Here is a 25,799-nt window from a genome sequence, read left to right on the forward strand (position 1 = left end):
AAGAAAGAGGTGGTGGGAAGCGTGAAGGTTTGTGAACAGGGAAATTATCAACCAAACACAGGGAAATCCTTTGACAAATTCTACATGAGTATTAGAATAGTAATATATCAGTATAATAATAGTATAGAAATATTAGAGAAGGTTGTCTACAGTCAGTTGTTGCCCTTCTTAGAGGATAATGGTATCACTGAGCTGTTCCAGTCCGGTTTTAAAGCCCTCCACAGCACAGAGTCAGCGCTTCTAAAAGTTTTTAACGATATCCTCCTGTCCACTGATTCTGGTAAATATGTTGTCCTGGTGCTTTTAGATCTGTCTGCTGCGTTCCACACCGTCGACCACGCCACCTTAATCACTCGTCTTGAGAACTGTGTGGGCATTAAGGGCGCCGCCCTCAACTGGTTCCGGTCGTACCTAACCGACAGGAGTTTTTGTGTAAAAGTAGACAGTTTTATGTCGTCCACAGCTCCTTTACCACATGGGGTCCCCCAGGGCTCAATCCTTGCCCCAATTTTATTTGCGCTTTACCTTCTCCCCCTTGGTTCTATTTTTAGGAAGTACAGTATTGCATTTCATTTTTATGCCGATGATTGCCAGATTTATTTTCCCATGGCACAAAATAACACGGTTCAACGTCTTATTGACTGCCTGCACGACATCAAAGTCTGGCTTTCAGCTAACTTCCTGAGCCTAAATGAAGATAAAACAGAAGTTATGTTGTTCGGTCCAAGTCGCTCTCCCTCCCCCAACGTTGACCTCGGCACTCTGACCCCGTATCTCAGCGACTCTGTCACAAACCTGGGGGTAAAGTTTGACTCAGATTTTAAATTCGAAAAACAAATCAGCAGCGTCGTTCAAAAAAGCTTTTATCAATTACGCCAAATAGCAAAAGTGAAACCGCTTCTATCAAGACATGATCTTGAGAAATTAATCCACGCTTTTATCTCGACTCGTCTTGATTATTGTAATGCCCTGTATGTTGGCATTAGCCAGGCCTCCCTCGCCCGCCTGCAGCTCGTGCAGAACTCTGCTGCTCGTCTGCTAACACAGACCCGCAGACGTGAGCACATCACCCCTATTTTAGCATCCCTTCACTGGCTCCCTGTGCGTTACCGAATACATTTTAAACTCCTCTTATTTGTTTTTAAATGTCTAAACAACCTCGCGCCAACCTATCTCTCCGACCTCCTTCAGCCTTACTGCCCCACCCGATCCTTAAGATCAGCCGATCAGCTGCTGTTGACGGTCCCTGACACAAGGCTGAAGCTTAGAGGTGACAGAGCTTTCGCCGTTGCTGCTCCCAAGCTCTGGAACGACCTACCCCTGAGTGTTAGACAAGCCTCCTCTCTTCCTGTTTTTAAATCTCTCTTAAAAACATACTTTTATTCCATGGCTTTTAACACTGAGTGATGTCCATCCTGCAATGGCGCCCCATAATACACCTGCTGTGATCCTGTTTTTATGTTTTTATGTTTTTATTAATTCTATTTTAATTATTTATTTTTTATCGTGTTCTGTTTGTGTTGTGTTGTGTTTGCTCGGTACTCGTTTTATCTTTTAACCTGCTCATTGTACAGCACTTTGGCTACCCCTGTGGTCAATTTTAAATGTGCTCTATAAATAAAGTTGAAGAATCTTGAAGAAGATTGCAGGAAACGTGAGATAACATCAAAAATAGATGATTCAGGTCTTTGGTTTATGTACATCAAGTTCCGTTCCTACAATGGCGATGCAAGTCTAGTGTAAACTCTGCAATTTGAACTGAACTGTGTATTAAAAAAGGCGACAAGCCCTTAATACAGCAAGTGAGTTTAAAGTTCTGGTGAAATGTTTGCAGTCTACCATATTAACAAGTAAATGTTTATGTGAGCTCAGTATGATTGTATTTTATGTGTATCAACGTGTGGTAGTTTTTTGCCATATTTTTTTCTTGGTCACATTTTCATTGCAAAAGAGATCTTTGATTTCATTGGGACAAAACTTGGATAAATGAAAATACCTTAAGTTAATGTTAAATTCACTCACATTACATAGTTACACAGAACACATGGAACAACAATACAGTAATACAAGTAATAACTACTTACTTGTATCCCTGTAGTTGTCTTGCACACTGAAAAGGGCATTGCAAGGACAGGGGAGACGGGCTTATTGGGAAGAGGAATGTCTAAATAATGACACCACTACGCTGCTTGGTTATCAAATCATTTCATAAGAGCATATCCTTTCAAATGTTCAACAATATTTTTGCCCTTTTCTAAACATTTTGTAGTATCTAATTTCACTTCAGTTTTCTTTTCTTTAAACTCTGCCATTAGAAGAGTATGTCTGAACCTTGAGAGACATACAGTAATGAAGGGAAAAAAGCTAACTTGAAGGAACAAAAGTGACGTTGTCCTAAGTCTAGCGATGTGTGAGCACATTTTCTTCCGCCTACGTATTCTTCTGCCACACACAGAAAACTAGTTCCTTTTTTTTTTGTACAGTATAAAACTTTATGAGAGTGCATTGTGACAGGAAATATTGTAATGTTGTACTTGAAAGATATTCAATAAAGTATGTACCGTATTTTCCGCACTATAAGGCGCACCGGATTATTAGCCGCACCTTCAATGAATGGCATATTTCATAACTTTGTCCACCAATAAGCCGCCCCGGACTATAAGCCGCGCCTACGCTGCGCTAAAGGGAATGTCAAAAAAACAGTCAGATAGGTCAGTCAAACTTTAATAATATATTGAAAACCAGCGTTCTAACAACTCTGTCCCAAAATGTACGCAAATGTGCAATCACAAACATAGTAAAATTCAAAATAGTGCAGAGCAATAGCAACATAATGTTGCTCGAACGTTAATGTCACAACACACAAAATAAACATAGCGCTCACTTTCTGAAGTTATTCTTCATTCGTAAATCCTTCGTCTTCGGTGTCCGAAGTGAAAAGTTGGGCAAATGTGAGATCCAAAATGGACGGTTCCGTCTCGTCGAAGTCATCGGAGTCAGTGTCACTGTTATCCAGCAGTTCTGTGAATCCTGCCTTCCGGAAAGCTCGGACCACAGTTGTGACCGAAATATCTGCCCAGGCATTTACGATCCACTGGCAGATGTTGGCGTCGTCTGGCGCTGCCTCCCTGTCTTAGTGAATGTGTGTTCGCCTTCTGTCATCCATTGTTCCCACGCAGTTAGCAGTCTAGCTTCGAATGCCCTGTTGACACCAATATCTAGCGGCTGGAGGTCTTTTGTCAATCCACCCGGAATGACGGCGAGTATTGAATTAAGCGCGTAAGCGTGTCTCTTAAAGTGATGTTATGAGCTAGCAAATATAACAACTACACTACCCAGCATGCAACGATAGTTACGAGCATGCGCGGTAGCCCTGAGAAGCGTTGTATGCTGGCAGTTAGAATGTGGTTTTGAGCACGCTGTGAGTAAACGTTGAGAACTCAGTTAACACGCCTCGTCTGCATTATTTATAATTAGACAGACAACACACTTAATAGGAGCCATTTTGGGGTCTTTACATAAACACACAAATGGAAATGAAACGTCACATATCCCAGCATGCACCGCGCGCTTCTTCTTCTTCCGGGGGCGGGTGGTTGCTTACAGTACAAGAAGAAGCGCTTCCTGTTCTATGGGGGCGGGTGCTTACCTTGGCGGTTGCTTGCGTAGAAGAAGAAACGCTTCCTGCTCTACCGGGAAAAAAGATGGCGGCTGTTTACCGAAGTTGCGAGAACGAAACTTTATGAAAATGAATCTTAATATTTATCCATATATAAAGCGCACCGGGTTAAAAGCCACACTGTCAGCTTTTGAGTAAATTTGTGGTTTTTAGGTGCGGCTAATGGTGCGGAAAATACGGTACTTGACTGAACTTCAAAATATTCTGTGTTTTTCAGGCAAAAGAGCATTATGAAAAGGCCCTAGAAGAGTTGAACCGCTGTAACCCTCGCTACATGGAAGACATGGAACAGGTGTTCGACCTCACCCAGGAAGCTGAGCGCAAGAGGCTGTTCTTCTTTAAAGAGGTTCTGCTGGACATCCATACACACCTTGACCTGTCCAGCAAAGAAGGGTAGGACAAAGACACACTTAAATGCACTCTTACAATATGCAGTCTACACCACGAATATACAAGGATGTACACATCCCTGTAAAAGGCTGGTTTTGTGAGGTAACCAAAATTGGCAAAGATCAGTAAATCATAACCTTGTGGGGAAAAACAACTAATCTTTTCAGGGGGGGAAAATGTTGGCATCACTGTGCAAGCCCTGAAGCCTAATAGTTTTGATACATTTAAATTGATCACAGCACACCTGTTAATTAGTACTAAAATCGAGTGCTTTTTGTGAAGATAAAACAACAATTTATCTATAAGGGGAACTGCACTTTTTGGGGAGGATTTTGCCTATTGTTCGCAATCATTATGAAAGACATGACGACGGATGGATTTTTTTTTTTCATGCTTTCTCACTTGTAAATAAAAGTCTGCTTACAGCGGTGCCAATGGGCGCTCCTCTATTTTGCCCATAAAATCCAATAAATAACCATTCAAAAACCGCCAACAATACTCCATTTACATTTTGTGATTTTAAATACCGTATTTTCCGCACTATTAGCCGCACCTAAAAACCACAAATTTACTCAAAAGCTGACAGTGCGGCTTATAACCCGGTGCGCTTTATATATGGATTAATATTAAGATTCATTTTCATAAAGTTTAGGTCTCGCAACTACGGTAAACAGCCGCCATCTTTTTTCCCGGTAGAACAGGAAGCGCTTCTTCTTCTACGCAAGCAACCGCCAAGGTAAGCACCCGCCCCCATAGAAGAGGAAGCGCTTCTTCTTCTACTATAAGCAACCACCCGCCTCCGTAGAAGAAGAAGAAGCGCGCGGATATTACGTTTCATTTCCTTTGTGTGTTTACATCTGTAAAGACCACAAAATGGCTCCTACTAAGCGACAGGTTTCCGGTTCATGAAAAGACGCAATCTCTCCATCCGCACACGGACTACTATTTCACAGCAACTGCCTAAAGACTTTCAAGAAAAGCTGGCTACTTTCCGTGCATATTGTAAAAACAAGATAGCTGAAAAAAAGATCCGGCCAGAGAACATTATCAACATGGACGAGGTTCCACTGACTTTTGATATTCCTGTGAACCGCACTGTGGATACAACGGGAGCACGTACGGTGAATATTCGCACCACAGGGAATGAGAAGTCATCCTTCACTGTGGTTCTAGCTTGCCATGCTAATGGCCAGAAACTTCCACCCATGGTGATATTCAAAAGGAAGACCTTGCCAAAAGAGACCTTTCCAGCCGGCGTCATCATAAAAGCTAACTCGAAGGGATGGATGGATGAAGAAAAGGTGAGGGAGTGGTTAAGGGAAGTTTACGCGAAGAGGCCGGGTGGCTTTTTTCACGCAGCTCCGTCCATGTTGATATACGACTCCATGCGCGCCCACATCACGCTGGTTTTTAATATATTATTAAAGTTTGACTGACCTATCTGACTGTTTTTTTGACATTCCTTTAGCGCAGTTAGATGCGGCTTATAACACGGGGCGGCTTATAGGTGGACAAAGTTTTGAAATATGCCGTTCATTGAAGGCGCGGCTTATAACCCAGGGCGGCTTATGGTGCGGAAAATACGGTAAATGGAAATATATGAACATCCCAGCAGTCGGCATCCTAATGACAGCAGACGTAATTTTATTGTATTTATCATATTTAATAGCTGTTCCACTGTTGTTTAGGGTTTTATTGAGCACGCGCACAAATGAGCTAAAATTTGATTTGCAACTTCTCCCCTGTTTGCTGACTTGTCAAAACTTTTGAGACATTTTTGTTGTGCGGGTCTCACGGTTGCATCTCTTCAAGTCACTAGTTTGTGTGTGTGTTTATGAGTGACTGGCAGAAAAGCTCTGGGTACGTCGGTGAGAAGTCATTTGCATGTATAAAACTCAAGACTCCCCGAATAATAAGTCAAACTTATGTTTTGATGTCTGTAAGGAAAATTAAGGAAATACTACTCTTATATTCAAGTCAATATGGCGATTGTCATAAAAATGCTGTGATTTAGTGTAACATTTTAATTAAATGTTTTAAGTGTGAACAGAGCCACCTCGCCAGAAAATATGAGGGTGTACACACCTTTTTTGCACTTTTACTACACTTGTACCCAGTTAAACAATTATCAACTTATATCATACATATCTAGTAGGTTAGACTAATTTCTTCTTTTCTTTATCAAATCTAGTTAAACATGATGCACGAGGTTTGGGTGTGTGGTAACATGCATGTGTACACTGAAGTTAATGGAAAACCTACGCTGTTTTTCATTAACTATTGGTCTAGCATTCTGTTTAAACACACCACTGTTGCCATGGCAACATTGATTGTCAATGGCCAACATCTTAGTGTGAACACATTCCTTTGACTATGCTATGAGAAGATTCCCACATAAGTGATGTCAAAACAGTCCATAAATCCATGTGCATAAAAACCACTCTGCGTGCACGTGACCTCTTGGCGCGCACACTGACTCTGTTTGCACTCGCTCGCGATCTGTTTGCGCTTGCAGTGTGCTTTTCTGTATCTTTATGCGTGTGGCATTCCTCCTTTTTGTTACTTAAGGGCGGGCATTGAATACAAAACTCGGCAACTCCCCTCCTTTCTGACTGCTCACTTTAAACGCCTACGGTCTCCTGGTCAGAGCTGATCCGAGGGAACTGTTATAATTGATCTGTGTGTACCTTCCGAAGGAGACTGAAACATTAGACAAAATAACCCGTTTTTTCAGGTGTGTCAAACTCATTCAGCGCTTTTAACAGTGAATATATGTGGTTTCTGTTATTTTGGGAGAGTTCATTGACAATCATGATTTAATCAATTTAATTATAGTACTCGGTAAAAGGTTTATTTTTAAGGCCAAAAACAGATATTCACTTAGTATTACTTTCTTTAAAACATTTATTCAGTATTTTTTAACTTTAGAAAGTTACATGGTTGAAAACGATAATGATGCCAAAAAACATAAAAAAAAGATGGGAAGTCCTCAAAGGCTTATGTTGAAAGTGTAATTATTTATAGATTATATGCTATCTGTTGTTGTATTCCCTAACTTTTAGTGACCTGAACATAAGCTGGACTGTAAATACTTTTTTTGTTTTTGTTTTTAAAATGTAATTTTGTTTATAGATTATATGCAATCTGTTGTGTTCCAAAATTTTCAGTTTTTTGTTTGTTTGTTTGTTTGTTTGTTTTCTCAGTGTACATGAATGAAGGTGTGTGTTGCTGGACCCGACTTGGACATTATCTGGACTGGACCTGGTTTTTAAAAAAAAAAAAACAACCTTTAAACAAAGCTAATTTCATTTACAGCCAGGTCTGGTGAAGATAAGGTCCTTTCTTTCTTTTTTTATTTATTTATTTTATTTTTATTTTTTTATAGATAGGATAAATAAATATTTTCTTGGATAAAGAGGAAAGTAAACAATATAAAAATAATTACATAAGGGAGAAAAGGGAAAGAAAAAATAGTAATTAAATGAAAATGTTAGTGGACCAGCAGCACAAACAATCAAGTGTGCTTCAGGGACTGTGTTGTGTCCCTTGCAGAAGTGTTGTCCATGTTGTGGAAACCAGAATATTGTTGGCAGAAAGAAACAACCCCTTTTGTGTGAGTGGGTGTGTGAGTGTGAATAGGGGAGGGAGGTTTTTTTTTTCTGGGTTGATGCACTAGTTGAAAGTGTATCGTGTGTTTTTTTATATGTTGATTTAATAAAAAAAACAAAAAACAAAAAAAAAAAAACAGTGAATATATGAATAGAAGTGTATAATAGCTTTGTTACGCAATTTGCATATGCAATTGTGATTACTATACTTTTTACTACCGGCTTGATAGATCATTTGCTTTGAAATCGTAAGTCAATGTGACAATAAGATATTTAAGTAAAAACAATGCTTGGAATAGTGTTTTGCATTATACTACAGTTTGGAAGATACACAATTACGTGCAGTACATATTTTGTGCTAAAATGTATGTAATGAAAGAACAAATACATTTAAACAGAAAGTGCTTTATTGACGAACACTCGCACAATATTTCCTGCTTTTCATGGGCCAAATAAAATGATGTGGTGACATCCAGCCCTAGGCCTTTAGTTTGACACCTGTGCATAACATTATTCCTGATTAAGTAAACTCAATAAAATAAAAACAATTGCCCCATCCATCAATTTTCTACCGCTTGTTCCTTTCGAGGTCGCAGGGGAGCTGGAGCCTATCCCAGCTGCACTCGGGCGGAAGGTGGGGTACACCCTGGACAAGTCGCCACCTCATTGGGGCGGGACAACACAGATAGACAACATTCACACTCACATTCACACACTTGGGCCAGTTTAGTGTTGCCAATCAACCTATCCCCAGGTGCATGTCTTTGGAGGTGGGAGGAAGCCGGAGTACCCGCAGGGAACCCACGCAGTCACGGGGAGAACAGGCAAACTCCACACAGAAAGACCCCGAGCCTGGGGATTGAACCCAGGACCTTCTTAATGTGTGCTGTCTAAAAACAATTGATTAACACAAAATAAATCACATTGCCCGGGCGACTCTGGCACTATATCATTGCTAAATTAGCTACCTTTTATCATATAAAGTAGGTCTACAGTATATAAAACAACATTGTAATTACCTGGGGAGTATATCAGAGATGCGATTTAAGGCTCTTTGAAGCGAGATGGATCAAAAGACTGGCTCGTTATTAATTATTTTTCCTTTCAACTGTTTTTTTTTCCTTATCAAAGAAACAATCACGAGTAGCAGTTATAAGACACAATGTGGGTCAGAAAAAAATTATTTACAGCAATATAATTTTATTGGTGGAAATTAGTCTGCCATATTGACTATAATTTAAAGGGGAACTGCACTTTTCTTGGAATTTTGCCTAACGTTCGCAATCATTATGGGAGACAAGAACATACAGGATTTTAAAGATGATAAAATCAATGTTTTATATACCCACTGCAAGTCTATATACATGTAATGTAGTAAAAGGCACGTTCATAACAATATGTAATATGTTTACGTATTTTAGTCATTTTATGCTACACACTTTGGACTTACGGCAACAAATGTGTTTCTATTTCCAGAAAAAAACGCGAGTGCGTTCTAATCATGGCAGACTTGGTAATGGACAACGAGGACGACTATTTTTGGACTTGCGGATTCACAACCTTATATTTTCTAACCTGAATATACGGAGAATTAATTGCTGCTTATAGAAGCAAGCACAAAGAGAGTGTGAAACTTTGGAACAGACGGAAGCCGAGAAAGTGAGGTCAGCATGACTTGGTGCTGCCAATCTGGAACTTGGAGCAAACTAGCAAACTATCAAATCAAATCAAATCAACTTTATTTATAGAGCACATTTAAAATTTACTACAGGGGTAGCCAAAGTGCTGTACAATGAGCAGGTTAAAAGATAAAACGAGTACCGAGCAAACACAACACAACACAAACAGAACACGATAAAAAATAAATAATTAAAATAGAATTAATAAAAACATAAAAACAGGATCACAGCAGGTGTATTATGGGGCGCCATTGCAGGATGGATATCACTCAGTGTTAAAAGCCATGGAATAAAAGTATGTTTTTAAGAGAGATTTAAAAACAGGAAGAGAGGAGGCTTGTCTAACACTCAGAGGTAGGTCGTTCCAGAGCTTGGGAGCAGCAACGGCGAAAGCTCTGTCACCTCTAAGCTTCAGCCTTGTGTCAGGGACCGTCAACAGCAGCTGATCGGCTGATCTTAAGGATCGGGTGGGGCAGTAAGGCTGAAGGAGGTCGGAGAGATAGGTTGGCGCGAGGTTGTTTAGACATTTAAAAACAAATAAAAGGAGTTTAAAATGTATTCGGTAACGCACAGGGAGCCAGTAAAGGGACGCTAAAATAGGGGTGATGTGCTCACGTCTGCGGGTCTGTGTTAGCAGACGAGCAGCAGAGTTCTGCACGAGCTGCAGGCGGGCGAGGGAGGCTTGGCTAATGCCAACATACAGGGCATTACAATAGTCAAGACGAGTCGAGATAAAAGCGTGGATTAATTTCTCAAGATCATGTCTTGATAGAAGCGGTTTCACTTTCGCTATTTGGCGTAATTGATAAAAGCTTTTTTGAACGACGCTGCTGATTTGTTTTTCGAATTTAAAATCTGAGTCAAACTTTACCCCCAGGTTTGTGACAGAGTCGCTGAGATACGGGGTCAGAGTGCCGAGGTCAACGTTGGGGGAGGGAGAGCGACTTGGACCGAACAACATAACTTCTGTTTTATCTTCATTTAGGCTCAGGAAGTTAGCTGAAAGCCAGACTTTGATGTCGTGCAGGCAGTCAATAAGACGTTGAACCGTGTTATTTTGTGCTATGGGAAAATAAATCTGGCAATCATCGGCGTAAAAATGAAATGCAATACTGTACTTCCTAAAAATAGAACCAAGGGGGAGAAGGTAAAGCGCAAATAAAATTGGGGGCAAGGATTGAGCCCTGGGGGACCCCATGTGGTAAAGGAGCTGTGGACGACATAAAACTGTCTACTTTAACACAAAAACTCCTGTCGGTTAGGTACGACCGGAACCAGTTGAGGGCGGCGCCCTTAATGCCCACACAGTTCTCAAGACGAGTGATTAAGGTGGCGTGGTCGACGGTGTCGAACGCAGCAGACAGATCTAAAAGCACCAGGACAACATATTTACCAGAATCAGTGGACAGGAGGATATCGTTAAAAACTTTTAGAAGCGCTGACTCTGTGCTGTGGAGGGCTTTAAAACCGGACTGGAACAGCTCAGTGATACCATTATCCTCTAAGAAGGGCAACAACTGACTGTAGACAACCTTCTCTAATATTTTGGAAATGTATGGAAGATTAGAGATAGGTCTGAAGTTAGAGAGGAGAGAGGGGTCGAGGCTGGGTTTTTTAAGTAGAGGTCGTACCACTGCATGTTTAAACTCTACTGGAACTATTCCAGAAGAGAGGCTACTATTGATAATGTTATGCATAAATGAAGTGCTTACAAAAACAAAACCAGAACATTTTTTTTTACCCCGCCAGCTGGACCAAACGGACAACTGTCCAGCATCGAGCGAGTCACTATAATATTCATCATTATACATGCAGCACTTCATGCTTATTACAACTGTAGTACATTTGCTGCCGCGTGTACAAACAAAATATGAAATGTGGGCTAATACTTTACAGATACTGTAATATGATTGTTCATTTTTTACATTTGTACAGATTAGTGTCTTATTGCATTATGTTGTGCATTACAAACTCAAAAGCCATTTAGCTGCTGAAGCAAAAGCTAGCTTACAGCTAATGCGGTAGCATGCCGTCGCAAGGCAATGTGTTACTACGCTAGAAATATTATTCCTCTGGGTTTGCTCTTACAATAACAATGTCGCTACAGATTGGTTATTATACAGGTTACGGAACATAAATGAAGTATTGTTGGCGGTTTTAGGATGCATTTTCAAAGTGATTTAGAAGCAGGATGGATTAGCTGCATTGCTAGCCACCTAGAACGAACCGATTATTACAAATTAGAATGCCCAAAACAAAACACCTATTGCCTTCTTGTCTCTCATAGGGATTGTGAACGATAGGCAAAATTTAAAAAAAGGTGCAGTTCCCATTAAAATTGTGTTGTATCTTAATTGTAAGCATTTGATAAGGTGGTGCCATTTTAACACTGATGCACTATTTTTAATTAAAAAGCTTTGGAGAATGAGAGCATTTTAACAATGCAGAAGAAAATACATAAATAATAAGGAAGAATCAAATGTATATAAAGTATAAATAAAACTAGAATTAAAAACTAGAACATAATTAAAATAAAATGTTACTACCTTGTGTGTGTATGCTTGAACTGCAGTACACATCAGAACAATGTACCAGAAATGTGGTTCCAAATTCTGCTGTAATTCCTTTGACTCTGACTCGTTTTCTAGTCTTGTCGGCAGTCGGATGGCGCAGATTTGCAGCATAGGCAATTGCAGACCCTGCATGTGCATAAAAACGTCTCCCAAACGAACAATGCACAATTTAAAACCATTCTCAACGTTCTCTTAAAAGAAACGTTACAAAGACTTGATTCGTCCGTGAACGTCACATCTCTAGAGCATATATCTAGAGTAGTAGTCACAGACTATTTCGGTCTCAGCCAAAAACCAAAGCAAGATCGACCGCTGCGTCAACTATGATGAACCCTGGGCCGCACTTTGGTCACCCTAGCTGTAGAAGCTAACTGTTTATGGCCACTATTTGTCCCATATCGCCGTAGTGGTCGTGTATTTGTTCATATGGTTACATATGGGACGCGAGTCAGCTTAGGTCAGCGCCAGAAATAGTAAAGTCAGCTGTTCACCTGGCGGGTTTTTCGTGTGTGATAAAGAGGGGATGAACGGGGAAATCCTTCTTTAGCTGCTGCCTTGTTTTATAATATTTTACTGCATTTTCACATGTCAATTTTTACTTTTGTATGCACAATAAAACACAAAATTCGTACTTTGGAGAAATGTTCACAGACTCTAGTATTTGGCTTGTTACCTTCCCGTCGCAGTTGAGCGATGATGGTTGTGGTTGAGGGAAGAGTGCTTGATGTTGGATTCTACAAAATGTCTGATGCGTTGCAACAATCAGCCTTTATGCGTGGTTGCAGCTCGATGATTTTCGCACGTTTGTGAGACGAGCGGGTGTAGTGTGCGGCTGAACTTGGGGGATGTGGCCGCGGTGTCGAGAGTCGCGGAATGCAAGGCTGAACAGAGAGAGGCAGAAGCGTGCGGGCATGTTCAGGGCATAAAATACGTGCATGTTTGCGCGTCTGTTGGTCACTCTTCAGGTGGGGATGTCACTGGTGTCATATTAATAAATTATAATTTTTTCTAATATTTTCGCGAGCAACCGGTAGGGTCCCAAAGATCGACTGGTCGATTGCGATCAACAGGTTGGCGACCCCTGATCTAGAAAAAACATTTGATTATGCAAGTCGAAATAGGCTATCTGTAATAGCATCAAGCTGTTAAACTTATGATTTTTGACATGTTCACATGACATCTTAATAAATAGTAATGTCATTGTTTAATGTGTAGTGTAAGGTGTACAGGTAAAAGCCAGTAAATTAGAATATTTTGAAAAACGTGATTTATTTCAGTAATTGCATTCAAAAGGTGTAACTTATATTTATTCATTGCACACAGACTGATGCATTCAAATGTTTATTTCATTTAATTTTGATGATTTGAAGTGGCAACAAATGAAAATCCAAAATTCCGTGTGTCACAAAATTAGAATATTACTTAAGGCTAATACAAAAAAGGGATTTTTAGAAATGTTGGCCAACTGAAAAGTATGAAAATGAAAAATATGAGCATGTACAATACTCAATACTTGGTTGGAGCTCCTTTTGCCTCAATTACTGCGTTAATGCGGCGTGGCATGGAGTCGATGAGTTTCTGGCACTGCTCAGGTGTTATGAGAGCCCAGGTTGCTCTGATAGTGGCCTTCAACTCTTCTGCGTTTTTGGGTCTGGCATTCTGCATCTTCCTTTTCACAATACCCCACAGATTTTCTATGGGGCTAAGGTCAGGGGAGTTGGCGGGCCAATTTAGAACAGAAATACCATGGTCCGTAAACCAGGCACGGGTAGATTTTGCGCTGTGTGCAGGCGCCAAGTCCTGTTGGAACTTGAAATCTCCATCTCCGTAGAGCAGGTCAGCAGCAGGAAGCATGAAGTGCTCTAAAACTTGCTGGTAGACGGCTGCGTTGACCCTGGATCTCAGGAAACAGAGTGGACCGACACCAGCAGATGACATGGCACCCCAAACCATCACCCAACCATGCAAATTTTGCATTTCCTTCGGAAATCGAGGTCCCAGAGTCTGGAGGAAGACAGGAGAGGCACAGGATCCACGTTGCCTGAAGTCTAGTGTAAAGTTTCCACCATCAGTGATGGTTTGGGGTGCCATGTCATCTGCTGGTGTCGGTCCACTCTGTTTCCTGAGATCCAGGGTCAACGCAGCCGTCTACCAGCAAGTTTTAGAGCACTTCATGCTTCCTGCTGCTGACCTGCTCTATGGAGATGGAGATTTCAAGTTCCAACAGGACTTGGCGCCTGCACACAGCGCAAAATCTACCCGTGCCTGGTTTACGGACCATGGTATTTCTGTTCTAAATTGGCCCGCCAACTCCCCTGACCTTAGCCCCATAGAAAATCTGTGGGGTATTGTGAAAAGGAAGATGCAGAATGCCAGACCCAAAAACGCAGAAGAGTTGAAGGCCACTATCAGAGCAACCTGGGCTCTCATAACACCTGAGCAGTGCCAGAAACTCATCGACTCCATGCCACGCCGCATTAACGCAGTAATTGAGGCAAAAGGAGCTCCAACCAAGTATTGAGTATTGTACATGCTCATATTTTTCATTTTCATACTTTTCAGTTGGCCAACATTTCTTAAAAATCCCTTTTTTGTATTAGCCTTAAGTAATATTCTAATTTTGTGACACACGGAATTTTGGATTTTCATTTGTTGCCACTTCAAATCATCAAAATTAAATGAAATAAACATTTGAATGCATCAGTCTGTGTGCAATGAATAAATATAATGTACAAGTTACACCTTTTGAATGCAATTACTGAAATAAATCAAGTTTTTCAAAATATTCTAATTTACTGGCTTTTACCTGTATATTAAGTGACAACATTCACTAATACTGGCTTATTTTGTCTGATTCCTGTGTCCAGAAAGTGACACAGTTCTTTTGCATGTGCACAGACTAAGTTTGCGCATTCACATAATGTATTTTATGCACTGTTTTGACGCCAGTGAGTTATCAGTGAATTTGTTTAGCGTATGTTTGATGGTTTGGTCTGAATGAGACAAAACAAATTTAATTTGCTGGCGGTGAAGATCCTTGAGTTTGTGAGTTTTGATTACTGTGCGACAGGCGGACTCATGAAAGACCCTTGTCCTCCTTCAGTGACCCACTTCCTACTGGGGGACTTGGCTTCCACTATCACAAATTGTGTCATTAAACTAAGTGGTTTACATTTTTTCAAACTTATTAATGCTTACTCGCTTTTAACAAGGTTTGGATGAAACTTTGATTTCAGAGGTTGGGTTTAGGGGACACAACTAATGACAATGTTTATTACCAAACACATGCACACAGACATAGATTCAATTGTTATTGTAAATGCAAGCTGTGATATCAAATTTGTTTAACTTATGTGACCCAGGCCGAACATTCAGTGGAAAATGAACACAGACTCCTGGTTAATTAGCAAAACAGCTGTGTGCAATTCTAGGAACTCTTTACAACCAGATAGAGGGACCAAGGATGGCCGATTGCATATTAACAACAAACGGTAGAGGAAATCGATGGGCAGTCTGAAGGGAAACAGGGTTCAGCTTAAGCATCCGTTTTCCGATAGACCTGTCTACATTTAATAAAGCCTTCATAATTTTATTTGCAGGAGATTGAAACTGTCTTTTGAAAAAGTTTAGGAGACATGTCTCCCCTGTCCTCCCTACAAATTATGTCTATGGTTGAAACTCTACCAAATGGTTGAGATTTTTAAAGCTGATGAGGCCCTGCCCCAGTTTCTTGTCAAAAAGATTCTCATAAGTAACATTTATGCCATGAGAGGTTTTGCAGGTAAACAGTATTCATAGAAAAACATGACTAAAAAAAGAATAATTTCAGCAATTTCACCTGCATTGTTGGTGTGTTTAGCAAGAGGCTTGACCTTGTTTCTTGTTCTGCTGCCACCCATGTTTCCTAAAATATATCTACGGTTCAACTGTGCTAATTGTTGTTCCTACAACATTCCAAATTGAACAAACATGAGATTAATTGGCCTTGGTACTTGTTCTAATACAACTATTGTTTTTAATGAGGCAATACTCCACAACTATTTATGAATAAAGTAAGAAACTGAAGAAGTATTCGCTCGCTCAGCTTTGTGTTTTGTTAAATAGAAAAAGGATTTGGTCCAGGGGTGCCAAAACTTTTTCCATTGAGGGCCAAAGACTGACAAATCAAAGGATGCGGAGGCCATTTTGGTAGTTTTCACCATCAAAACCATTACAATATATATAATTTTTTCGAAGGACTAAACATTTTGTCTGAATGCTGAGGAGCGAAACCCTAACTGAAATGGCACGCTGGTCAGATAGCATCAGGTAACAAAAATATGAACAAAATAAGCTAAAAAAGATAGCATGCTAACAGTACCATACCAAAATATATGACACGAAGGTGTACACCTGTTAAAATTAGCTTAAAAACATACTAATGTTAACATGTCAAAATGTGTCATGTACCAAAATATATTACTCTAAGGTGTGTACTTAAACAATGGCTAGCATGCTAACATTAGCATGCATAAAGTACCAAAGTATGACTGAGGTGTCTACCTACAAAAACAAGCTAGTATGCCAACAGGTATCATTCGTCAAATAACAAAATATTTGACGCTGGGGTGTATACCTGCAAAATTATCAAAAAAGCTAGCATGCTAATATTAAAAGAATGCTAACAATTGTGCCGCAGGCCGTTGAAAAATTTGCACTTTGGGCACCCCTGAGTTAGTCCAACCAAAGTGCAGCCACTGATTATCAGACACTCTCATCAATTGTCCATACAGGACAGCCAGACTGTGTGAATGAGAGTATTAACCCGTCACTTTATTTGATAGTTTCAGAGAGCTGTACCAGGACCTGGGTCGGACCATCCGATCAGCGAATGAGGCAGAAGATCTCCGATGGTGGAGGAACACCCACGGACCAGGAATGAGCATGAACTGGCCACAGTATGAAGTAGGGAAGCACCACTCGAATCAATGCATATAAACAAATTGACAAAATTGTCAAATTAAAGACTGATACAGGATAGTGATGTGAAAGAAATATCTGAACATTTTCATGAGCAACATCTAGCCTATAGTAGGTCATGTGTTAGTTTCAGATAAACTGAATATTGAATAGGCTTTCTGTGAAAGCCTGGTTGTTACTGAGTCCTGAGTGGGTCAGTGGAATGTTGGCGCAAACGCACAGACACACACACGCGCACACACATGCATCCAGTTTTTTCCTCAAACTCTCAGTGGAAAACTACTAACTACTGATTTGGGATTAATCCTAATAAACAAATATTTACAAACTTCATATAGAAAAATCCAGATGTGTGTCATTAGTGTATCAACTGATTGAAATCTGTTTTAAATCAATTCTAATGACCTTCCTCAAAGGCCATATGTAATCAGAGGCCATATGTAATCAGTTTTGTTCAGCGATACATACAATGGGAGAATAACTATTTCACCCCCTCATTTTTTAAAGTCACATTCTTACGAAGACACGAACTATCCATTATTTTTATGATTGTCTTGTTTTAGCACATTGAGATAGAATATCAAGAAAATATTCTAGAAACTGATGAAATAAAGGTTTTAAATAGAGATGTTCCATGTTGGTGTTCTTATAGCGATAGCCGATATGTTGGTGCTGTCCAGCGTTTAGTACAGTGGTTCTCAACCTTTTTTCAGTGATGTACCCCCTGTGAAAATGTTTTTAAATCAAGTACCCCCTAATCAGAGCAAAGCATTTTTGGTTGAAAAAAAGAGATGAAGTAAAATACAGCACTATGTCATCAGTTTCTGATTTATTAAATTGTATAACAGTGCAAAATATTGCTCATTTGTAGTGGTCTTTCTTGAACTATTTGGAAAAAAAGATATCAAAATAATTAAAAACTTGTTGAAAAATAAACAAGTGATTCAATTATAAATTAAAGCTGCAAGCAGCGTTGGACGGGCCCGCGTATTTGGCAGGTGCTAGTCCTAAGTGTCCCAATACTTTTGTCTACTTTTAGTCTGAAGTGTCCCAAGACTTTTGTCTAGTGTACCTACCTTGTCTGCATTGTGTGGGCACGTTGGTGCTTCCTGCTTTTGAGCAGCCATCTTAAAAAACCAGCAGCGCAGCAGCAGCAGTGTAGCGGGTCTTTGAAGGGTCATAAAATCAAAACCGGAGCAGGTATTAAAAATCCCATCTATACTTTTAATCACAAGGGTTTAATCTGTCACCTGTGTTAGTTTGAAGGCGAAACGACAAACGCGCTCAGAGGAGATAGATTTTGAAGAAAGGTGACCGGTTTTTACAAAAAATTTGTTTTGAAGGGGGAATAACAAACTTCCTGTTGATTTTTGCTGGGGGTTGTCAATTTATGTAATGTAGGTCTAAGTGAGACCTACATAGAGGTTTTTGTTTCATCTCTCTCCGACCTTCCCAGTGGGAGTTACAGGCAGTTTTGTCAGATTTTTCATCCGAGGAGCAGTTTTTTGTGGTTTTTATAAGAAAATTGCTGTAGAGCACAATTTTTAGATTTGGGGTTAGGTTTTTTCATTAGATCACAGTTTTAGCCAGTCCTGATGTGTGTGTTAAGTTCAGTGAGTTTTGAAGCATGTTAAGGGGGTCAAATTACAACTAAAAGAGGCAAAAGTGACTGTTTTTAGTACTTTTTTGTGTTGAAGGGGGAATTGCCAACTTCCTGTTGATTTTAGCCCGAGGATATACAATTGTGAAATGTAGATCTAAGTCAGACCTACATAAAGGTTTTTGTTTCATGTCTCTCCGACCTTCCTAGTGGGAGTTACAGGCAACGTAGTTTTTTCTTCCTAGGGGGCGCTAGAGCGCAATTTTGAGTTTTGGGGTTTGGTTTTTTTTATTAAAAGGCAATTTTCGCAGGTCCTGATGTGTGGGTCAAATATGGTGAGTTTTGAAGCATGTTAAGTGGGTCAAATTAGTGCTCAAAGAGGCGGCGGAAGAAGAAAGAAAGAATAATAAAACCTTAGAATAACAATAGGTCCTTATGTCCCATTGCATAAGGACTCCCTTCGGGAGTCCTTTTGCAATGGGCCATTGCGGGCCCTAATAAAGATTTCTACACATAGAAGTAATCATCAACTTAAAATGCCCTCTTTGGGGATTGTAATAGAGATCCATCTGGATTCATGAACTTAATTCTAAACATTTCTTCACAAAAAAAGAAATCTTTAACATCAATATTTATGGAACATGTCCACAAAAAATCTAGCTGTCAACACTGAATATTGCATTGTAATGAATGGAATAGCCTACTTGATTTGATGTTCAGTTTGTGAACTTACATTCATATTTTGTTGAAGTATTATTCAATAAATATATTTATAAAGAATTTTTGAATTGTTGCTATTTTTAGAATATTTAAAAAAAAATCTCACGTACCCCTTGGCATACCTTCAAGTACCCCCAGGGGTACGCGTACCCCCATTTGAGAACCACTGGTTTAGTAGACCTGCAGAGTCAGACTGTTGTGCAACTCAACTTTGGTCTGTTGCTCCTTGCATATCCCTTCATTCTCTTGAGTTAAATAACATCCCAGCCGTCATAGTGAACATAGCAAAGCAGTTAGCCGAGCTAGATATTTCAAACAGGACATAAAGCACAAATAGAAATAAATGATGGTCTTGTTTACACCAAATAAAGTAACATACAATAATAATGACTGTACTTTAAAGGGGACGTATTATGCAAAAGCAACATATTTACCTGATGGACCCTGTTTTGGTGTATTTAGAATCCCAATAAGTCCGGGAAAGTTGAAATCAAACTATGGAGGCATAGCGGTGATATTTATTAAACAATCTTGTCTTCATACTTGCTCCAAACAAGCCGTTTGGAATTTGCTCTGTTCTTTGACGTTTTCCAACATGTGACTATTTTTAATTTTCCTGAGGGAACTCTCCTGAAGGAATCAATAAAGTACTATGTATCTATCTATCTATCTCCATAAATAGTAAAGTTTTACACGAAGAGCTTTGCGCAAGTCCGTCATTCTAGTCCGACGACATAGTGAATAAGCCGCTTCTTTTTATCCATCCGGTTGTTGTGGGGAAAACTGGCTCGTACATGCACATGCATCCTCTGCCTGTGCCCTTTTCAATACAAAGTAGTAGGGGTGTACAAAAAAAATAGATTTTCGAATGAATTGTGATTCTTACTTGTGACAATTATTAATCAATAAAAAAAAATTAAAATAGGGTCCAGCATCCCCCGCGACCCAAAAAGGGACAAGCGGTAGAAAATGGATGGATGGATGGAAAAATCGAAAAAATTATATATGTATACACACTGTATATGTGTGTATGTACACATATATATGTATGTGTGTGTGTGTGTGTGTGTATATATATATATATATATATATATATACAGGTAAAAGCCAGTAAATTAGAATATTTTGAAAAACTTGATTTATTTCAGTAATTGCATTCAAAAGGTGTAACTTGTACATTATATTTATTCATTGCACACAGACTGATGCATTCAAATGTTTATTTCATTTAATTTTGATGATTTGAAGTGGCAACAAATGAAAATCCAAAATTCCGTGTGTCACAAAATTAGAATATTACTTAAGGCTAATACAAAAAAGGGATTTTTAGAAATGTTGGCCAACTGAAAAGTATGAAAATGAAAAATATGAGCATGTACAATACTCAACACTTGGTTGGAGCTCCTTTTGCCTCAATTACTGCGTTAATGCGGCGTGGCATGGAGTCGATGAGTTTCTGGCACTGCTCAGGTGTTATGAGAGCCCAGGTTGCTCTGATAGTGGCCTTCAACTCTTCTGCGTTTTTGGGTCTGGCATTCTGCATCTTCCTTTTCACAATACCCCACAGATTTTCTATGGGGCTAAGGTCAGGGGAGTTGGCGGGCCAATTTAGAACAGAAATACCATGGTCCGTAAACCAGGCACGGGTAGATTTTGCGCTGTGTGCAGGCGCCAAGTCCTGTTGGAACTTGAAATCTCCATCTCCATAGAGCAGGTCAGCAGCAGGAAGCATGAAGTGCTCTAAAACTTGCTGGTAGACGGCTGCGTTGACCCTGGATCTCAGGAAACAGAGTGGACCGACACCAGCAGATGACATGGCACCCCAAACCATCACCCAACCATGCAAATTTTGCATTTCCTTTGGAAATCGAGGTCCCAGAGTCTGGAGGAAGACAGGAGAGGCACAGGATCCACGTTGCCTGAAGTCTAGTGTAAAGTTTCCACCATCAGTGATGGTTTGGGGTGCCATGTCATCTGCTGGTGTCGGTCCACTCTGTTTCCTGAGATCCAGGGTCAACGCAGCCGTCTACCAGCAAGTTTTAGAGCACTTCATGCTTCCCGCTGCTGACCTGCTCTATGGAGATGGAGATTTCAAGTTCCAACAGGACTTGGCGCCTGCACACAGCGCAAAATCTACCCGTGCCTGGTTTACGGACCATGGTATTTCTGTTCTAAATTGGCCCGCCAACTCCCCTGACCTTAGCCCCATAGAAAATCTGTGGGGTATTGTGAAAAGGAAGATGCAGAATGCCAGACCCAAAAACGCAGAAGAGTTGAAGGCCACTATCAGAGCAACCTGGGCTCTCATAACACCTGAGCAGTGCCAGAAACTCATCGACTCCATGCCACGCCGCATTAACGCAGTAATTGAGGCAAAAGGAGCTCCAACCAAGTATTGAGTATTGTACATGCTCATATTTTTCATTTTCATACTTTTCAGTTGGCCAACATTTCTAAAAATCCCTTTTTTGTATTAGCCTTAAGTAATATTCTAATTTTGTGACACACGGAATTTTGGATTTTCATTTGTTGCCACTTCAAATCATCAAAATTAAATGAAATAAACATTTGAATGCATCAGTCTGTGTGCAATGAATAAATATAATGTACAAGTTACACCTTTTGAATGCAATTACTGAAATAAATCAAGTTTTTCAAAATATTCTAATTTACTGGCTTTTACCTGTGTGTGTGTGTGTATATATATATATATATATTGTGTGTATGTGTATACAGTACAGGCCAAAAGTTTGTAAACACCTTCTCATTCAAAACACAACTGATGGTACCAACCCCATTGGTATAGCAAGAAATTCCACTAATCCTGTTAAGGCACACCTGTGAAGTGAAAACCATTTCAGGTGACTACCTCTTGAATCTCATCGAGAGAATGCCAAGAGTGTGCAAAGCAGTAATCAGAATAAAGGGTGGCTATTTTGAAGAAACTAGAATATAAAACATGTTTTCAGTATTTCTCCTTTTTTTTTGTTAAGTACATAACTCCACGTGTGTTCATTAATAGTTTCGATGTCTTAAGTGACAATCTACAATGAAAATTACAAAAACGCATTATATGAGAAGGTGTGTCCAAACTTTTGGCCTGTACTGTATATGTGTATGTATATATACAGTTGTGGTCAAAAGTTTACATACACTTGTAAAGAACATAATGTCATGGCTGTCTTGAGTTTCCAATAATTTCGACAACTCTTATTTTTTTGTTAAAGTGATTGGAGCACATACTTGTTGGTCACAAAAAACATTCAGGAAGTTTGGTTCTTTTATGAATTTATTATGGGTCTACTGAGAATGTGACCAAATCTGCTGGGTCAAAAGTATACATACAGCATTGTTAATATTTGGTTACATGTCCCTTGGCAAGTTTCACTGCAATAAGGCGCTTTTGGTAGCCATCCACAAGCTTCTGGTTTAATTTTTGACCACTCCTCTTGACAAAATTGGTGCAGTTCAGCTAAATTTGTTGGTTTTCTGACATGGACTTGTTTCTTCAGCATTGTCCACATGTTCTCAATGGGGTTTAAGTCAGGACTTTGGGAAGGCCATTCTAAAACCTTAATTCTAGACTGATTTAGCCATTCCTTTACCACTTTTGACGTGTGTTTGGGGTTATTGTCCTTTTGGAACACCCAACTGCGCCCAAGACCCAACCTCCGGGCTGATGATTTTCGGTTGTCCTGAAGAATTTGGAGGTAATTCTCCTTTTTCATTGTCCCATTTACTCTCTGTAAAGCACCAGTTCCATTGGCAGCAAAACAGGCCTAGAGAATAATACTACCACCACTATGCTTGACGATAGATTTGGTGTCCCTGGGATTAAAGGCCTCACCTTTTCTCCTCCAAACATATTGCTGGGTATTGTGGCCAAACAGCTACATTTTTGTTTCATCTGACCACAGAACTTTCCTCCAGAAGGTCAGCAGCAAACTTTAGACGGGCCTTAAGGTGTCGCTTCTGGAGCAAGGACTTCCTTCTTGCATAGTAGCCTCTCAGTCCATGGCGATGCAAAACACGCTTGACCGTGAACACTGACACCTGTGTTCCAACAACTTCCAATTCATTGCAGACCTGCTTTTTGGTGGTTCTCGGTTTACTCTTGATCATCCTGACCAATTTTCTCTCTGAAGCAGGTGATAGCTTGCATTTTCTTCCTGATTGTGGCAGTGACAAAACTGTGCCATGCACTTTATACTTACGAACAATTGTCTGCACAGTGGCTCTTGGGACCTTAAGCTGCTTTGAAATGGCTCCAAGTAACTTTCCTGACTTGTTCAAGTCAATGATTCGTTTTTTCAGATCTGTGCTGAGTTCCTTTAACTTTCCCATTGTCGCGTTTGTAACCGAGTCTAATGACTGCATCACATAAGCCCTATTTAAATGGGCTCAGAGAAGTCAACAGGTGTCGTCAATCATAATCACTCACATGAAGTTAAGAGGCCATGCCATGAAGCTAATTTGATTTCATTGTAAATTTTCTACATCACCAATATTAATAATGTATGTTGCTGTATGTATACTTTTGACCCAGCAGATTTGGTCACATTTTCAGTAGACCTATAATAAATTCGTAAAAGAACCAAACTTCATGAATGTTTTTTGTGACAAACAAGTATGTTCTCCAATCACTCTATGACAACAAAATAAGAGTTGTAAAAATTATTGGAAATTCAAGACAGCCATGACATTATGTCCTTAACAAGTGTATGTAAACTTTTGACCACGACTGTATGTCTATAAACATATATATATATATATATATATATATATATATATATATATACACACATATATTTTAGATCTGTCCTGTTCAGCCACTCAGACAAATCATATTGTTGATGTAGATGCCCAGATATATTTTAGAAAAGAGAAGTGTGTGATAGTTTTCTTGTTAGAAAAGAGAAGTTTGTGATACTTTTCATGTTGCCTTATTTGCATTTGACTTTATTACATGTTTGGATAGAATTTTATTAAACAAAACCAGTTTTCTTTTAAGTAATATAGAAACATATCAGAACTGTTTTATTTTATGGAGGAATGTAGTTAATCATAGGATTGGCACCGAATGTTGGTAAAATACTGATTTTGTATTGAGAATCGTTTTGAATCGAGAATCAATTCTGAATCAAATCGATAACCCCAAGAATTAAATATAATCAAATCATGCCCAAAGATTCACAACCCTACAAAGTAGTGTATCATTTTAATTTACATATGTCAGACTACATATGGAAGTGCTAAAAACTACAACATGACTGATGGGTAGAAGACACAGTCCAAGTGGAGACACGTAAATAAGCATACTTGCCAACCTTGAGACCTCCGATTTCGGGAGGTGGGGGGAGGGGGGCGTAGGCGTGGGTGGGGCGGAGGTGTGGTTGGGGGCGTGGTTAAGAGGGGAGGAGTATATTTACAGCTAGAATTCACCAAGTATATACATATATGAAATACCTGACTCAGTGAATTCTAGCTATATATATATTTATTTTATTATATATATATATATATATATATATATATATATATATATATATATATAAATAAAAGAAATACTTGAATTTCAGTGTTCATTTATTTACACTTTGTACTGTGCTTGCTGCTTACTAAAAAAACAAACAAAAAAACACTTACCTTTCACTATTTGAGTAGCCTTTGTTCTGCCATTTGCGTACTGGCGAGCGATCTCTGAATCCGGGAACATATCCTTCACGGATTTGTTGTAGACATCCGCAAATGAGAACGGGATGTTGCTTCCAGCTATCAGCATAGCCATCTTTGTCTCGGCATACCATCGGGTCTCCATTTAGCGAGGTGGCCCATAATACTGGGCTGGGACAGGTGCTGCACTGCCGCCGCTTTGTGCTTCGCTGACCGTTCATGACTGAGTATATCCGTTCGGCCACCGTGTTCAATGGAGAAGTCTGTTCTACAAAATTTACAGGCAGCATACCACTTCCCTAGGGTGACCATTTCCATGACACCAAAAAGACATTATGCGACATATCAATAAATTACTATGGTGTACATAGGACTCTGGTATATTCTTATTTATAGTACAATTTTGAGTGGTTTAAAGATGATGTTTGTGTGGCTGAATAGGAAAAAATATTAAAGTCAAGTGTTTGTTAACAGTATTTGTATTTATTCAATACATTGTGGTGTTCAAAAAGTGACCACTGAGATGAATATTTTCAAGTGCAGAGTGCCACAAAGCATAACATGTGTGGACTTAAATGTAGTTAACATATATAAAAAAAAAAAAATGCCACAAAAAATTTTCCACATCAACATCAAGGCTGCTTGCTGCATATCTGGTTGCGTTATGCAGAATATGGGCCAAACAGTTTGCAGGGAGCACATCTTTTTGGCTCAGTTTCAACTTCTGATACACACTGTTATGTTTGCCACAATTGACACTGGCATTGTCTGCTGCATATGCAGACATGTTTTTCACCTCTAAGCCAGACATCTCAAGTTTTGCCAGCAGCTGGTTTGTTATGGCTTCTGACGTTTCGTTGCTGTCACTATAAAAATCCAACAGGACATGTTGGATGCCTTCATCAAAGTGAAAATACC

The 25,799-nt window shown here is 39.6% G+C and overlaps 1 protein-coding gene across 6 annotated transcripts in view; it reads left to right on the forward strand.

Moving 5' to 3' along the window:
• pacsin3 (protein kinase C and casein kinase substrate in neurons 3) overlaps positions 1 to 25,799 on the forward strand; it is a 126,967-nt gene that overhangs the window by 53,409 nt on the left and 47,759 nt on the right. For all 6 annotated transcript variants that reach the window (XM_061975064.1, XM_061975063.1, XM_061975062.1 and 3 more), the window contains 2 exons: positions 3,897 to 4,072; positions 16,753 to 16,873. In XM_061975064.1, coding sequence (XP_061831048.1) covers positions 3,897 to 4,072; positions 16,753 to 16,873 — 297 coding nt within the window. The remainder of the gene's footprint in view (positions 1 to 3,896; positions 4,073 to 16,752; positions 16,874 to 25,799) is intronic.

Source organism: Nerophis lumbriciformis, linkage group LG15 (genome assembly GCF_033978685.3).
Source record: "Nerophis lumbriciformis linkage group LG15, RoL_Nlum_v2.1, whole genome shotgun sequence".
Classification (NCBI taxonomy): domain Eukaryota; kingdom Metazoa; phylum Chordata; class Actinopteri; order Syngnathiformes; family Syngnathidae; genus Nerophis; species Nerophis lumbriciformis.